The following is an 18,763-nucleotide window of genomic DNA, read 5'->3' on the forward strand; positions in this document are numbered from 1 at the left end:
TGTGTAGTATACGAAACCACACCTTTCATTCTCAGACACAGGCAGAACAAGCAGACTTCATTTTGTTAGACAACATGCACTGACAAGCTATTGTTGCCTTTACTTCTGCTGTGTGATAAGCTGTTAGATTAATCCATATTGAGGAAACGGTGTTTATCATCGTCACCAACATACATTTCTCGATTTATGGTTTATTGCACTGCCCTATCTCTTCCTACATTTCAGCTCAAAGCATTGTGGGTAAAGTAGTGTTTGACCGCTACTCACGTGCATGTTTATCAGCGAGGGTGATGAGCGTTGTAGAGATGTCTCTGCGTCGGTAGAAACACACCACTTTGGCCTCCACATTCCCATTCGCCGTCTGCAAACGGAAATAGAGTTGTCACAGCAACAGCTTCTAGACCTATCAGCTCCTGGGGAAGCCTCAATATGCAAATTGAGGATCAAATCATAACCGTGACCTAAACACCTCTGCACTTCCTGGCTGATTTGAGAGGGTCTTGTGATGAAGAGAGGATGAGGAGGGCAGACAGTGGGGGTGCAGTGTGACGTTAGAGGATGCTAAAGGCTTAAAAGTGTGAACAACTGTAAGAAAAAAGATCAGTCATTTAGGTGCGGGGTTTTGCCAAACACTCACTACAATACCGAAGCTTGTCGCCCTTTGCATATTAAAAGGGATCACAAAAGGGGAAATCTGAAAGAACATTCTGGCCACTTATTTCAATCAAATAAAAGTGAATGAGGACTCGGACCTCTCAAGTTTCGAAAACGGCAAAAACTACCATAAAAGAACTTAATTGACGTTTTATCAATGTTATTTTTATATTTAATTTCATTTTTTTTTTCAGCTTATCAAAACAACATTTCTAGTATGAATTTATGTTTTTTTAAATATAATTATAATAATAATCTAATATTTAAATTTGATTAGATTTGATTTCTCCTTTAAATTAATGAAAGTGATAGTTTAGTTTTAGTTAACAAAAATAAAACTCAAATGGCTTCAGAATATTTAGAATATAGCACACAAACTGTACGGACCACTTCTATGATAACTTACTTTTTCCTTTTCTACTCATTTTGATGTCTGAAAGCCCCAGTCTTTCTTCTCTTTCATGACAAACATTTTTCCACTCTCTTGCAATTGCGTTGCTATTTGCTCACAAGTGTACTAGCATACTAACAGAATAATGTGGCTTTGGTACAGTCCAGGCTTTTTGTTTTAGACTTAAAGCATTAAAGGGTGACCAGCTTCAATCTTGCAGTGTTCGACTGGCTTTTGGTAACACACACACACACACACACACACACACACACACACACACACACACACACACACACACACACTCATTCGTCACTTACCTTGTTGAGTTCCTCTATTCGCCTGATCAGCAGTGGGTTACTGGAGGAGTTTTCGAAGTACACATAATCTGTGCGGAGAAAAAGAAACAACCGTCAGTGTTCACACACCTACAGTCTGTCAGCGACAAGCAGCATCTCCTGTCTCGCTCCCACACCTGCTGGGGCTTACCGGACTGTTTCAGAGACTAAACAGAGCATTCTCCACCGGGATACATGACAGGAGCGATGCTGCCTTTTGGCGAGTTCCCCAACAACAACACATTTGAAAGCAACGGCGTTGACACTGTGAAAAGCTATGGCGTTTGTAACTCAACCTCATAGATAACCTTCAACATCGACTTTTGACTGACACCAAATAACATGCCATGTCAGGACGATCACAGGAAAAACACAACATTAAAACCAAACAAGACAGACATGACACTTTTTTGTCTCTATTGTTAAAATAGACATTCAAAAATAGATGAATGAAGAAGGAATACAATTCAACTACACAATTTTAATAAAGCTCTTTTATCATGGCATGTAAACCACTCTACTTTGGAATTCAATTCATTTCGAGTTTCAAAACGAAACTCAAAAAACTCATTAGCAAAGTGTCAGGGGTGTAATAACGAAAGAAAGAAATGCAATTCTTGAAAAGAAAGCCAAGTATTGTTTGAAAAACATTGTCTACCACAATCAAGGTCGTGTTGCGACCAACATGCAGAAAGACAAAAAAAAAAAAAACACAGGAAACTGTCAGAGACCACCCCTGCAGAATGTCATGACTGTGTTTCAAAGTCAAAAAGCCTCTTGAATTTTTTTTGAGAATTTGACATATGTTTTATAAATGTTAGATTTGCACTCATATGTATTCAAGGCATGAGGAAAACATGATACCTTTAAAGTGATTCGGCTAAAACATTTTCTATAACATTTCTAAGATATATAGATTTTTAAAATCTTTTATTATCATAGAGCCAGTTTAGCCATTGACCCTCCTACCAATTCTCTCAGTTCTGTCTTTCTCGTGTTAACCCTACTTTCCCGATGTATTTGTGTGGTTCGTGTTCTGTGCGTGTGCTGTTGGCCCTGCTCCAGGGCGTGTGGGCTCTGTGCAGGCTTACAGCTCTGTGGGACGTCCCCCGCAGGCCTCAGGCTTGGTGGGGTGCCTGGTCTTAACCCTGTGTGTGCCAGGACCTCTGGCAGATTACACCCCGTGTACAGCAGACGGCATACACATACACACACGCTACCACAGTAATCCCATGGTTTGGGGGGGGGGGTGAGGGGAACAGAACATCAAGTCTGGCAAAAACACGCTTGCAAATTCAGTGTTTGGTAGCACAGCCATGTGAGCCAACAGTTCCTGTTTCAGAGAGAAGTCGGTTTACTAATACATCAAAATGTATAATTTTCTTGAGAATTTAAAGGGCAATAATTCATTCCAAACCTGTATGCTTTTCTTTCTTCTGCTGAACACAAAACAAGATCTTGTTGTCAACCAAACTGTTTCGGTTCTCAGCGACTTCCATTATATTTTAGGTCTATACAATGGAAGTCAATGGGAAGCGAAACAGTTTAGTTACCAGCATTTTTCAATATATTTTTGAACTGTTCAGCAGAAGAAAGAAATGCATACAGGTTTGGAACATGAGGATGTGTAAAAGATGAAAATTTTTGGGTGAACTATCCCCTTTAAACAGTTGTACTGTCTCAAAATATTATTCAAAGTTTTACAAATGTTAAAACCTCTATATGAAGTAGATTATAATACTACATAAAAAATTTTGAGTTTAGATTACACTTATTAAATTGCACTACCGTTCAAAAGGTTGAAAGAACATAATTATGTTATTCAGCAACATTGCAGTAAATTGATCAAAGAGACAATGCAATTGAAAAACATATTAAAAAATGTGTGTTATATAAAATTTGTAGATTCTGTTGCAATTGAAATGTTCCATTTAACACAGGCCTTCATGGAAATAAAAGAAAATTGGTTAATATATAGCATCAATAACCAAGAGTCCTAAAAATGCAGCAACTTGAGCAACGTAAGATTCAGCAGAAGTTTTTTGCACGATGACCAAGAATTGATCTAAATTACCTTTACGGGTCTTCAAACTGGGATTTTAGAGTGCAAGGGGATCTGTGGAAAATTTTGAGGAAAATTTTGTTCCCCTTTTCACTCTAGTTTCTAACTATATTATTCTATTTTACGGATATATACTTATATATTTAAGGAAGAGAGGTCTCTTAAAAGGGGATCATCATATTCTGTTGTCTACAGAAATAGTTTAGATCAGATCCACACTTTCACTTACAAGGACAGCTACAAGCAATAAAGCATAAATGTATTGATTGCATAGTAAATGGATTGTTATTCTTGTGATTGTCATTGGCTGCCTGCGAGATCCAGTGTACAGCTTAATTTGGCGATATGACTGGGATATTGGGATCTCGAGAACTTTGGAACCAAAAAAAAAAATGGTTGATGACAAAACAAGGTTGTGAACCCCTGACATTCACAGTCCTGAATCTTCCACTCCATCTGAGATTTATTCAGCCATGTGCGTCTGACTGTATCTATCAGTGTGAATGCATGTAAGACTAGGACCACACCTCTTTGATGCTTATTAAAAGAGTGCAAGTTCTACCAGAGGCCTCCCGGTTCAGAGAAAAACCCAACAGGGAGACAGAACCTCACACAGGACCTGGTAGAGAACCAAGAGGAGCTCGCAGAAGACCTGGGGGCATCACCACCATGTCGCACAGCTTCTGCCAAGCCTCCTGCCTGTGCCCACAGCGATTGCTGTGCCTCCATCCCCCCACCAATCAGCACGCGACAAGCCTGTGACATCACAGTGCAGTCAAATTTCCTGTGATCCAATCCGTGCATGTTACCGAGCCTTACTGAGACTGAGGGTGAAAGAAAGACAGACAGAAAGCGAGAGAGGGAGAGAGTCAAGTGCAGGGAGTCTAACCAGGCCAGAGGAAGTTGAGTAAAGAGAGAGACAGGCAAAGAGCGAGAGATACAACAAACAAGCCAACAGTCATTTAAAAAAAAAAAAGAGAGAGAGAAATGTCTTTGCGTGGATGAACACTCTCAAAATGTAATATATTTTTATTAAAAATATTTGCCTAAACTTGTTGACTTCATTAGATCGAGGCAATCAGGCTGGACTTCAGGAAGTGTGGGCTGCCCAGAGTTGGCCTCTCCGTGGCCCAGCTGCTGCAGAGACCCCAGCCTGCACAGGTCCTGGGAGTGCACAGAGGCCATTCAATCCCCGTCTTAGGACAATCAGACTGGGACCCAGGAGACATCCGTTACTATGGCAATACCAGTTAATTCAAGCTTATGCTCCAAACACATACACAGAGCATTAGTGCAGCTCTTAGTTTATTCCTGCTCACTGCCTCCAGCTCAGGGATTCAGGTTATACAACACCTTCTCCAACAACACGGAACCACGAGGAGAAAACTGTGGTGGGCCGGAATACAAAAAAAAAAAAAAATCAAAAGACAAAGATCATATTATACTCTAAATGATTCGCTTTATATAGTAGGGACTGGTCCGATATTAGTGAACTTGATATTTGGGGTTGGTATGTTATTGCTTTTTTTTGTGTGTGTTTTTTTTGCTCACCAAGAATGCATTTATTTGTATAAAACATTATTATATATATAAATTACAATTGTATTTATTTCTTTAAATGACAAAGTTGAATTTTCAGCATCATTACTCCAGTCTTCAGTGTCACACAGTGGCATAATTTGACTTTGGCCTGAAAACCATCAAAATTCACTTCATTTTTGCGGAGCGCACTTTGGAGCTCCTACTGACGTGGTGAGTATAACCCAGGCTCTACACTCAAACGCTGCACAGTTCAAAAGAGTTGTCCTTCGATGTTTCACATATGCAACAGAAATGCCAGCTTGTATGCGTTGAACAACACAGTGGTTATGGCAGTGCGAAAGCTCACAAAATTTAGTCAGTCGCAGTCTTGAGACCTCCAATTAATAGTTAATATAACCAAAACAGGTTATTATTATTATTATTTTATATGAATAATAAAATAGTGTGGTCAAAAGACCCGCACCAAAAAAAAAAAGAAAATGTCACAGTACCAGGTTTCTTTTAGTACCCATGGGACAGAGGACCCGGTCAACCTGGTTCTTGACGCATACAGCGCTATGATTTCCGCGAAGCTGAAAACGCGGACGGAATCTCAAAATCCAGTCATGACAAAGAAACTTATATTTTAATATGGACAGTAATGGATTTTGTCAAAGTTAGCATAAATTAATCAAATCAAATCTATGGAATCATATGGAGCAGGATCTGTAAATGTTAAGCCGCAAAAGTTGGTTGAAATCTGAATCCTGCATATTTTTGTGTTTTGCTCTGTGTGAACTGTGAATTAATGGTTCGTTTACCACATAGACCGAAGCGCGTGACGCTTGCAGTAATTTCAGCATCTGCTGTCTCAATGAGGACATAAATTCATTAACAACATCACCAGAACTGTTCTGAGTCACTTCACAAGCATTTTATCGTTTCATTTGAGTAAAACCAGTGTCAGTTTAAAGGTATTCACGGCACCCCGTCAAAATAAGTTCATTTTTACATAAAGGTATTGTGCTAGAAATATTACTATTATTCAGTAGAATATATGTGATACTGCTACTACTGTTGAAAATTAATAAAAGTTCTTAAAGAAATAAAAATCGCACAATATTTCTTCCATATTTTATCTTTAATAGCAAATCCCCTTTATTTACAAAAAATTAAATGTGTTTAAATTTCATTAATTAAAAGACAAATTAAATTTGGGTGAAACTTGTTTACTGTTTTTCATAATTCTATTACTTGTAGAAAAACTTTAAACACAATTGTAAAGAATGGCATTGGTTTTATTTTTAGTCAAAGTTTTTTTTTTTTTTCCTTCAGCATATTTTTGTGTTTTGCTCTGGTACCGAAATTGGTACAGAGAACCGTGGATTTTCACTGGTATCGGTACCGAATACTGAAATTTTGGTACCGTGACAACACTAAAACCCATCTACTCGATTTTGTAATATTCTTTAAAATTGTAGTCCATATAAAAAGGTTTATTTCTATTAAGGGCACGTCCATGTGGAGATGGTGAGCCAGCATCGGCATTCGGCAACCTCATCTTTGCACCCGACACTGACTCACTAAGCACTAGTTTATTAATAATTGAAATGTCTTCTCCCCCCCGACACGTTCATAATCACTTTGCTCGTGCTTTGAGGCAATTGCTTTATGTGTGAGCTTGAGCACGGAATAGGCTCTAGCCAAATACTCCTGCCTATATATTAAAGTATGGTTAATATATTATTCAATTTAATACAACGTGCGACTAGTTGACTAGAAAAATCTTTAGTAGAGGGCAGGCCTACTTAGCACAAGGAAGTGCTTTATTTTTAAATAAACTGCTATAATGACATTACGAAAATTGTGACTTCTGCAAACCAGATCGTTATTGCACTGATCGAGTTATGGATGCGTAAGGAGTCATGTTTTTTTATTATTATTATTATTATTATTACCACCCTAATAAAATTATAAAGAATGATTTATCTTGTTTTCCCTTTAATACATACCTACAGCAATATATTTATCAATTACCAATTTCCCACCCATCCCACCCACAACTTATTATCAGTGTTGAAAATGCATGTACTGTTTAAGAGTTTTGTGGAAACCATGAATCACTTCAGGATTCTTTGATTAAAAGAACAGCATTTATTTGAAATGGAGATATTTTATAACATTATAACGGTTTCAAAAGTTTTTTGTTTTTGATGTTTGAATAAAACAGCTTTTCTATTGCCATATTGTGAACAAATCTAAATGTAATGCCGCAATTGACACTTTTCATTAATTTTCAAATTTCTCTTTAATCATGACAGTCAGATACAAATTAGTTTAATTGTTCAAGGGGCAATTGTTGCCCCTGTACTTCATTTTGGGGGGCATTTATGTTCATTTTAGTTGCATTTCTGCACTAAGCCCCTGTTAATTTCTGACCCTGACCTGCGCCAAGCTCATGGCCTCTCTGCAATCTAGTTAACAGAGATCCACCATAGCAACAGACAATTTTAATCCATGGACTTCTGATTAATTTAATGCATCCTAATAAAAAAAAAAAGTATTCATTTATTTCCTAAAGTCTAAAAATTTACACATTTTCTATTTTATTTATAAATTCTGAGATTAAATCATTTCAGCACTGAAGTTGCATGAGACTATTTGTAAAACATGGTGATCATGTTGTCCACCATCATTTGAGATAGCTCTAAACTACAGAAAAAAAAGAACGGGACAAGTACCAGTAAATTTTCTGTATAAAAGCGATATCACTTTTTTTAAGCGTTTGACTAGTCACCAGACTATAAGAGCTATGCATTTCTGCAGTGATGTTTGTGTTTATACGTCTCTGTGGTTGTTTAGACCAGACTATTCTAATGGAAGGAGAACCAGGCTTTTGTGTTAAATTGCAGGGTCTGTAATTGTCCCACCTACATATACTGTACACAAAGATCCTGACACAACGTCCACAATGTGACAAGTATTCAGTAGCAAGCCATTTTTATATCCACACTAAAAGCAAAAAAGCTGCATGAAGCGACAAAAATCACAGCATACATTATATTTGTTGATTCCAGCCAACATCAGATCGCATTCACTACGGTTCACTTACAAGGGATATTCAAAGAGAAATAAAATGCTTGATTCTGATACTTTATTCATGGGTAAATGACAAAGAAGCCAGACCTGAAAAAGCTGGAGATACAATCAGCATCAACTTTGTGATGTGTTTTTTCAAAGGTTGAATTCCAAAGGTTCAGTATGGAGCCTCAAAGCTTATTTATACAATTATTTTGGCCAATACTACTGATATCATCTTCTTTATTTAATTAAAAGGAATTGAATCACGGAGATAAAATTGGCAAGATTTTAAACTGTACAACTGTAGACTAAAACAATGCCAAAACAGCTATTTGGTTAACAACAACCAATAACCCAAAAAGCTGACAACGGCCAAAAAGTAAAGTTAATTTAAAAGCAAAAAAATTTTTCTTTGAAATAACATGACTAGGAATGTGCAGTAGAAAGTAAATTGGACCCATTTGGACTGGCATTATTTGGACCAATTAGATTTCACCATTGGTGGAACATCCCGGTGCAAAGTGACAATTAGAAACCTAAAATGTATCATCGTCACAGTCATTAGGACAGAATTATTGAGCTTAGTAAAGTCATGGAGTACGACACAGGTGCAAAAGCTGTCAAGGCAAAAAAAAAAAAAATTGGAGCAATGAATGAAAACTCCAGAATTAGATTGCACACAGCAACTACTTGAAGGTATTTTTTTGTGCTAATAGACCAAGGGTCAAATAAATGTTAAAAATTTAATGTAATGTAAAAAAAATTACAAAAAATCAATGATTTAAACACAATATCATAAAATGAAGCTACCACAAAAGTAATGGCAGAAACTGGTTAGTTGGCTAATCCTTAGAGCATTTTCTCCAATCCACTCATCTCATTAAAAAGTCTCTGCCAGCTGAGGAACTGGTGAATAAATGATCATGTTGCTGTTTTAACTGTCAATCACACAACTGTACTAGAGAGATAATTGCTCCTGGGGAGGTGCTTCAGGACTGCGCAGTGCTCAGAGCAGCCTCGACTGATGTTCTGCTAGGCAAAGACAGCTCACAGTTTCTCTAATGCCATCATCACCTGTATTTAAATATGACAGAACTACACCTCCTGTTGTCCTGTTTTGTACACAGGCCTGGGAAGAATCTGGGAAATTCTTTCTGCATTTGGCGATGTGGGCTGTGCTGAGCTGAAGGCAGAGGACTTCTGTGAATTGATTATGAATACACATGCTCAAATGAACGATTAGCATCAGTTATGATTAGAACTTTTTGGAAGATGAGCACATCCAATTCTACTGAAATCTTTCAAGCCTGATGGCTCCTTGACATACATATAGCAATAAAGAAATGGTATATTGATATATTACAAAATGTTCAAGAATAATTCACATATAATAATAAAAAAAACTTACACCTTTAATACATTTAATACATTTTACAACTTAAGTTTTTTCTCAATAATTACCATTTATGATCAATTAATAATTACAATAAAACATATAAATTAAATAAATTCAAATTAATAAAAAGTTAAACCATAACATTTTACAATCAGTAGGAAAATCTGACTTGTATTCCCTGTTTGGCCCTCAAACTCCATAAGACTAAGACATGAAGTGCCTGTCTAAAATACAATTGCCTGTTAAGGTTTTTTTTCTTCTGCATATTGGCTGGGCTCCATGATTTTGATTTCTCACACAATATCAAATGTTTCAAATATCAGAAAGCAGTAATGCAGATGTTCAAAAAAAATCTATAAAAAACAATAATTAAAGATTGAGCCAAACAACTTAAGAATTTAATTATTTTAATGAGGCTTTTATCCTCATTATGACATCACACTTGAACATTTCTTCAAATGCAAAACAAAAAAACATGCTCATCAGAGAAGAGGTATATTCAAGTCCCTCATTATGAACAGAAATGTTCAAGTATTTAAAAAAACAAATCCCAGAAACCCCAGCAACGAGTGTTCTGCTGTGTTCTGCAGGCAGATGCATGGCCTGTGATTTACAGAAGATTCTATTAGACTCACTTCAACATGAACAAAACTTTAAAGCAACCGCACTTTCTCTAATAAGGTGGATGGGGAACATGCTTTTTCAAAATGTACCATGTAATACAGTAGGCTACGGCTACTGTACCAGACAGAAAAATCTGAAATCCACTTGATTTGTGGCCCGCACTGATCAGACACATATTAAATATAGCGAACACCTTGCAAAGCTTCTCAAAGAACATATATCTCTGCTAAGTGTGTCCTGCCCAATGGCTCCACACTCAAACCTGAACCATTTCGAGTTCAACGCCACCAATCGCAAAGTGACTTAGCCCATTTCCGTTATTTCTGTGGCTGTTCTGAATTTGTTTTCCTCTGATTTTCTTGGCACATTTATTCAATGCCGGAGTCTAGGAGAAGCCTCCCTTCTGGGAGAAGAAAAGAGAGCCAGAGAAAAGCCGTTAGCTCAATGAGAGAGAATTCAGGCCGACTACCTTCTCCATCAAGTGTGAGGGAGGACAAAGGAGACAAGGAACGCTAAGGCTTTGTTTTTCCCCTAACAGGGCATTGTTTTAACCATTATGGCCCTGCTTCCAAATTCGATAGCCTAAAATCCACTCAATGGAAAACGATGATTGCATTGGAGGTATCAGGAGAATTCTGAACGCTTCAATGCGGGAAGCTGTCTGGGCTGCTTTAACGAGATCCAAATGATAGTTATGGTGCATTTCAGCAATCAGCTATTAGTACGGCTGCGCTAAGTGTAGGGTGCACAGCAGAGGTCTGAACACGGAGGTGTAAAATACTGCAAAACTGGCTTCGCTCCAATCCAAGGTTGGTCAGTGTGCTTCTTTTGGTTCATGCTAGAGCAATGAGAGAAAGAGAGAAATGGAGAGAGCGCAGAAGATGTCGATATGTATCAGGTGATGCAGTAGCCAGAGGTATGGAGGCCCTTGGAGACTCTCTGCTGGATGGAGTGCCTGGGGCCATTTTCAGCCTCAGCAGCCAAAGATGTTGCAAACACGGGGAGGAGTGTGTAACAGATATTTACGCAATGATCTTAAAGTCCTGAACAAACGCATTCACAAACCTGTGATTCATCTCTGTACAGGATATCCAGTGAGAACAGCGACCTGTTTAGAATATAGTGCACTGCATACGGAGTAGTGCAGACCAAACACTCCATTTGTTTTATGCATTCTTCAACGCTAACTATTTCAAACCATGGTATAATACACTGTTGTCACATGACAATGTTTAAATATGTTTAAATTAAAACCAGAGAAAGATAAGAACATTCTAAAAGGATAGTTCACCTGAAAATAAAAATTATGTCATCATTTACTCACCCTCATGTCATTCCAAATGAGGTCAGTCCTTGTGTGACACGCAAGTTTCATTTTTAGTAGAGTTGATGTGATCTATGTGCATCAATTAGGGATGTCAAATTTCGATTATTTCCATGATCGATCGTCGTTTAAATTAACGATCAATTAATCGATTAATCGTTAACCATAATACTGCAAAATGCGTCTATTGCAGGCACGCAGTCAGCGGTATGACAGGATGTGCAAAAGCCACACACACACACACAAAACGCTTTCTCACTTGAATTAAAGAGGTTTTAGTCTGAATAAAATGCTAGTAGCAGGATTATAAAATGAATAGATGCGATTATGATCATTTGATAAAATGAAGAGAGCGCGCCATACTTTTGAGGTCATTTTACTTTGTTGACAGTTTCCAATCCCACACGGAGAACGCTGAACGCGCATCTTTAAATGGTTTTGTGGTGCTCGTTGTTGTATTTTAAAGCACAATTGCAATGTTTTCAACTGACATTATTGTATAAAATTATCCGAAATGCGGAGCGCGTGTGACTGCGCTGCACATTAAGTGAACTACATCGGCGCTGCTGCACCAAAACACAGTTGCTCACATTAATTTGATCCTGCTGGATTCTGTCCTAGAAAATGTCAGATTTTTAAAAATTAGATCGTGACAGTGCATGCGTGCAGACGAGGATGAGCGAGCGCGGCTTTGGCTAGATTTATTTGGAGGTTATTGCTCATGTCTCATTCGGCACAAATCGAAATGTTTCCATATTCGCAATGTATTTGAATGTTAAACTATTATTTATAATGTAAACTAGGCTTGTACTTAACACGCATTCGCATATAGACGGAAAAGATGATCCTCTTCATATGAGCAAAAACGTCCTTGGCATAACAGCAGAGTGGACCGGTATACTACGGTCTATTTAAACTGAATGCTCCAGGAATGTGTCGGTCACAGCGCCTATTAATCGCTGTTTTGAATCCAGCAATTATTTATTTAGAAATGATAAGATCTGATTATGACAAGTGTGGTATAAAAGCTTTGTTTATTAGAGGAATAATAGGTTAACTGGAAAATGTTAGACCATGCTTTTGGACCCCATAGTCTTCATTTACGCGGCTTTGTTCTGGTTTGCCGGTTGGTCACGAATTTCCACAAATTCAGTATATTTAGGCATTGTTTCTTTTCCTAAATCTTCATAGTCTAACCCTCTAATTTCCCAGGTTTATTTTATTATCTTTCGCTTTTAATAACTGTTTTCGCATCTCTTACTGTGGTAAACATGGGAAGGGAAATTTAAGATTTCATGAATTAAGAATTCGTTCGATTTATTAATTTGTTCCCTTATTTCACTTAAATCATGGGTTATTTAGGGAACAAAATTAATGAAACATGGACAATTGCCACATTAATAATTCGTAGGAATGAATTAACAAGTTGTAGGAATGAATAGACTACCTGTCCTGTCACTGTGTCCCGCAGCCCTGCAAAGCGCACGATATAAAACAGTTATCTGATGAAATGATTAGTAACTACATTTCTATTGCATTTAATGTTGAAGAACTTTTATGTTGTTTCTATTTTAATGTACTTTAAAGTTTAAATCACGTTAAAAGCTTAATTTGTACATTGTGAATGAATGATGATGCTTTTATATATTGTCACCGTCACTCACAGCCGCTCGCACGTGTTGAGTGCGCATGAGCCGCACGCAGCCCAACATTGAATCGGTTAACCGACCATCGACAGCCTTAATCGATTGCATCTCTTATCGACAATTAATCGATCATCGATTAATCGTTGACATCCCTAGCATCAATCAATGATTTTATTTAAATAAAACCCTAAATTAAATCTGTTCATCATATAAAGCGATTGTGTCTCTTCAGAAGACTTGGATTGAAGCACTTGATTCACATGGATTACTTTTACAACGTCTTTATGAACTTATCGAGGCATCAAAGTTTTGTGAACTTTCAATGGTTCTTTCGATGGTCCAACTTTCGATGGACAAAAATATTTTCAACTTCATCAAAAGACTTATAGGTTTACAATGACGTGGGGGAGCAGATAATTACATAATTTTCATTTTTGGCTGAACGATTCCTTTGAGAGATGGTAAAGATGGTCATTTTTGGCAGATATTACTCCAGTTCAATCAAAAGGTAAGTCAAGTGCATTGCATTGTGGTATGCATATTGCATGCCTGCATGCAACACGTACACAAATCCAGATATTCTATAAACACAAAACAGCTGAATACTGTAGTGTATACAGTATACTTCACACATCAGGAAAATGTTTAAACAGAAACATCCAGGCAGAAAACTGCCGAACAGATTTGTGAACCACAACTGGTGTAAATTCACTCATGTTGCTCCTCAGCAAAGATCTGCTTTTCTTCAGGTTAGACCAAGTTCATCAGCTCCCGAAGCCCAATACACTCATTATACCAATAATTACACATTGGACACTGTAAGCACACATTCATTCTCCCCAAATCAGCACAGCCGGGATCCTAATGGATAATTGATACCAACAGGGAATCAGTTCCTGAGCCAAATGCAATCACTGGAAGGGACAGACAAACCAAAAATGAAACTTCTGGCATAATATACTCACCCTCATGATTATTCAAACCTGTATGACTTTTGTTTCTTCCGCAGAACACAAAACGAGGCAGACTCACCATTCATTTTCACTGTATGGAAAAAGCAATGAAAGCGAATGGACAACCGAGGCTGTCATTCTGCCCAACATCTCTTTTTGTGTTCTGCGAAAGTGTCATACAGGTTCGAAATATCCTGAAGATGAGTAAATTACATTTATTTTTTCTTTTTGGGCGAACTGTTCCTTTAAATAGCCTAGGTACCTTAGCATCAGCCATAAGAGATAATTCAGGTAATTACAGATAATTGTGAACCCCTTTTAAATATGACCCAGATTTATAACAACAGCAGTGCATAACTGTCATCTTCCTTCTTTATTTTGAGCATATACATCTCAATTAAGTTAATTCTTTGACATATTCACTAAATGTTGTTCTCCTTTCATACACTAAAGCTTCTCCATGACCACTGGACTCAATCTACTGGCTCCACGTCTATGTGCCAAAACTTTCTCCCTCCATCCATTACATCCCATATCTACAAAAAGTATATTACAAGACAAAGATTTGACACTGTACCGTCCTCTCCCTTTAAAACAGTGTTTCCGACTCGTCAGGGTGACTTAAGTAAGGCGTGCTGCTCAAAATATAACTTTAAAAGCTCAAACGCGTCTCTTCTGTGTACATTTCTGAGCTTGTTACTAATACTCAATGACACTCGCACGCGCTACATCGTGCTAACGGCAATAAATGTTGCGTCAGTTAGTAGTAAAAACATCCTCGGAGTCCCGAAACGAGAGTGTTCCTCTTCATCTCGCTGTTCGCTATCACCATCATCATCCTCTCACTGTAGTCCTACAGTACTTTAAAACATAAAAGAGGAAGGACAAACCTTAAACTGCTAAGCCTTGTTGCGAAAAAGCATGAACGAGAGCGACACACACAAAAGGGCACGACATTTGTTTTACCAAGCGTGATCTCTTACCTCCGACCCGGTACATGTTGGCTGCCATGACTGCCCCGGTCCTGCCTGGCGTCTCCAGGTAGGGCTTTCTCTCTCCGCCGCCGCCGCTGAGTGCTGCGCGCTGGAAAATGGTGGATTGATCAATACGAAACGGACCAGTGAAGGGATCTTAAAGAGACAGTGCACATATTTCTATGCAGCCGCGTTCCACGGAGCGGTGTGAGCGATCGCGCTCAGAATCACCCGCGTGTTTAGGAGCACCTTCCCAACAAAGCGGGATCGTTACTCTGGAGCAGTGACTCGGGCCACAGGCTGGAGAGAGCGCCAGAGGCAGAGAGGGAGGGGAAGGGGTCTGTTTGGGCAGCATCTCTCGCGTTTCCCCGCCTACTTCAAACGAACGAACTATTGCTGTACTACTTTGGACCCACTAGAGGCGAAATGAAACAAATAAACAACTGTTGCTCTCAGACTGAGTTTAACAGAAGTATAACAGAACAAAGAAAGACTTTCCTCTCTGTGGAGAAACATTAACTTGAAGAAAATGTGAAAAGGTGCACAAGGTTGGAGCTGAGAGTCCAAACCTTGCTGTGTCTAAATAATGTTCTGATGGTGACATTTGGCTGGGACGTGTTGCAATATGGTTGGTAGGGTGTGTGACTGGTTGCTAGGGCATGGGTAGGAAGTTGCATTGATGCATTTGTTGCATTCGTGTAAATCCATTCATAGCGGTTCAAATCAATGATCAGCTTTTCCTCAGGTTAGACCAGGTGCATATCGTGTCGTTTTGCATTGCTTTGCTTTGTTTTTTCTGCCAGCCAAACATCATTAGTCTTTCCATAATATGCAGAGGTTTTGTCTGGAAAAAGAACAATGGATTTATGACTTCAGAAAAATCCCTTACGTGCCGAGCATTAGTTAGAGACATATCGTCTGAAAATGCAGTACTTAAAAACCATATTCCCAAATTGAAAGTATTCATAAAACAAAACAAAAAAAGTAAATGGATGACCTATTTACATCAAGAAGTGTGTATCTGATGGACCATTTACTGTAACATGAGGCCACAAATGTACTATGGATTTCATTCATATTACAAACTAGGGTAGCACTTTATTTTACAGTCTTGTTCCTCATGTAAATACTATGTACATATTATAGTAATTACAATAACTGTGTAATAACTAGGTACTAACCCTGAACCTACCCCTAAACCTAACCCTACCCATGTAGTTACCTTGTATCACCCGAACTTTCTAAGATAAATACACTGTAAGTACACTATAGTTAGTACACGTACTGTAAAATAAAGTGCAACCCATACTAGTCTATATAGCACATACTTTATAATCACAAAGTAAGTTCTTATTAGTGTCTTTTCAGACAGTGTATGTGATTTCAGACACAGCTAGGGGATTGTGGCAAGGATGATGGATTCGATGTTGAAAAGATCAGCAGTTGCTTACCAATATATGATGTGTTTCAAATGATATAGACGTTATAGCAGGCCCCTTAACTCTCTTATAGCAAGACTTCCTTGGTCAATCACACAAGTTTAGTTGGTCTGCGGCATGGCTGTGCTGTTCAACCAGCTAGACTAACACCAAACCAGCAATACCCAGAATAAATAAGCTTGGATGAGAGTGGAAACTTAAGCTGGTCTTTTCATCAGTCTTGTTCCACCTAAATAAATCAGTTCACAAAGAATATTTATTGTCAAACACCATCATTATTAACTAGGCTTTTCACATTAAGCTTAACTGTGGCTTAACATATTTTATCAATCGCAGGTTGAGGCCATTTTTAACCCTGGATAACATTTCATTAACATTTGTAGCACTTCTTTAACCACTTTCAAGGTGTACAATGTGATACATTCATATAGGATTACATTAGCTAAGGCTTAAGAGTGACTCCGGGTTAATAAGACGTCTTGTGGAGGTAGAGAAGATGTTTTTAATGACTACCAAAAGATTATACAAAAGCCGTCTTTCAGCCTGAAGCGTCTTCTGGAGCATAATAAAGAAGTTTCTAATTCTGTTTAGGTTCCGAGCAAGTAGTCTAAACACTGGTTTGACAGTCACTAAACCAGAGTAGGTCCAAATCCTGTTTTATTTATTTGTTCTCTAGCCTTGGAATAAGCTCAAAGTCTCGAAAGCCAGTTTATAATTATACTTTCCCTGCGTACACAACTACAAAGATTTAGCCTCTTCTAAGTTTGGTCAGAGAAAAACATGAAACACTGCTTTTCAGAAGTCGTTGTGGGTGGCACATGTTCCAGGATTTTTAGGCATTGAATGATTCAACGTGTGAAAAACACAAGCAATAGACCCTTAAACCAGCAAGAGACACTAAAACTATGAGACCTCTAGTACTACTGATGCTGAGGAAAGTGTCACATAATAAACTGTCCATTAAATAATCGTGCGTGTGTGCGCGCGTGTGTGTATGTGTGTGTGTGTGTGTGTAAACAAAACCAAAATGTATAACATTTTAAATTACACTCACAACATAGCAATGAAGGACTTATTCTATATTACATACACATCATTAAATGTAAAATATCTTTAAAAAGATAAAAATATCTCTTTGAACCAAACTGATTAATGTTGTAATTCTGTTGAAAAAAACAAAAAGGCATAAAAAATTTGGACCAAATTATATAATAATTATCTCATCTTAGAATTCATAATGCAATTATCTACAAATAAAATAAGATTCCTATCTTTCAGTTAATGTAACTAAATGTTAATATATTCAGTCAGATATATACACATGCACACACACATATATATCAAGATATAGATGTTTTAGTAGGTCAATAGATCAACCGATCAAGCTCAGTATTTATACTGTATATATATATATACACACACACACACACACACACATGCATAGAAAGGGAGAGAGAGAAAGAGAGGACTGTCATTTAAGATATTAAGGTTTGGTTTCATTGTAAAATAGAAATTAGTTTAACATTGAAAACTACATCCCTGGCATAAACGTTTTATAACCACAAAAGGACACTGCTATTCAATTTCCTGTTCAAAAAATATAATCTCACACATAGATATGACATACAAAAATAGGTCAAGAATAAACAGGGCTGTCTTTAGGGGGACAACCGTGATATAGAACCCATTCATTAGGCCCAAAGGAGGGGGACCCATGAATAAAGCAAATAAATATAAAGATGCCAAACATATGTGACTATAAACCCTCCTGACTATTTAGACGAGGCTTGACATGTGACAAGGTGTTAATTATGTCGTTTTGGGGGAGGCGAGTGGGATTTTGTGAGCGCTGGATTTGGCACGTAATGGCAGGGCACCTCATGTTTGGTGGTTGTTGTCAGTGGAATGCTGTGGTGAGCAGCTGATTTACACCATATGAAAACCTTACAAACCCAGCTCTGCCTCAAGCTGTAATCTCCGATCACATGACTGGCCTCAGCCAATGGCAGCCTTCGACTTACCCTCAGTGGAGACTCACAACAAAGCGAGTCCGTACAGCTGATTTGTGTCTGTGCCTATGTATTTTTTCATAAGTATGTGTGTTTTTGGGGTCCTGACTTCAAACTAAAGCAATAAAATTGATCTCAGTATGCTAAAGCAGTTATCATGTAATGATGTGAAGTTGTAGCCTAATGTTAGTTTGCTGCAGTCTGTCTAAACCCAGGACTAAAAGCCTCTAACAAGCAGTAGAAGGTTTTGGGATTCTTGTACTCTGTCTTTCGGTCCTCTTTGCTCTCGCTAGCTGCTCTCGGCAGAGCCCCAGCTGGCCTTCTCCCAGGGCCCTTGCTCTCGCACAGCAGGCA

The 18,763-nt window shown here is 38.1% G+C and overlaps 1 protein-coding gene across 3 annotated transcripts in view; it reads right to left on the bottom strand.

The window, feature by feature from the left end:
• Nucleotides 1-15,294, bottom strand: part of LOC127933228 (metastasis-associated protein MTA1-like) — a 43,537-nt gene extending 28,243 nt beyond the window's left edge. The window contains exons 1-3 of one of the 3 annotated variants that reach the window (XM_052530041.1): nucleotides 14,971-15,294; nucleotides 1,363-1,430; nucleotides 268-361 (exon numbers count right to left, since the gene is read on the bottom strand). In XM_052530041.1, coding sequence (XP_052386001.1) covers nucleotides 268-361; nucleotides 1,363-1,430; nucleotides 14,971-14,998 — 190 coding nt within the window. In that variant the 5' untranslated portion in view covers nucleotides 14,999-15,294. The remainder of the gene's footprint in view (nucleotides 1-267; nucleotides 362-1,362; nucleotides 1,431-14,970) is intronic. The other 2 variants (XM_052530040.1, XM_052530042.1) reach the window with 2 other exon arrangements.
• Between the last annotated feature and the right edge of the window lie 3,469 nt (nucleotides 15,295-18,763).

This window comes from Carassius gibelio, chromosome A17, assembly GCF_023724105.1.
Source record: "Carassius gibelio isolate Cgi1373 ecotype wild population from Czech Republic chromosome A17, carGib1.2-hapl.c, whole genome shotgun sequence".
Taxonomy (NCBI): Eukaryota; Metazoa; Chordata; class Actinopteri; order Cypriniformes; family Cyprinidae; genus Carassius; species Carassius gibelio.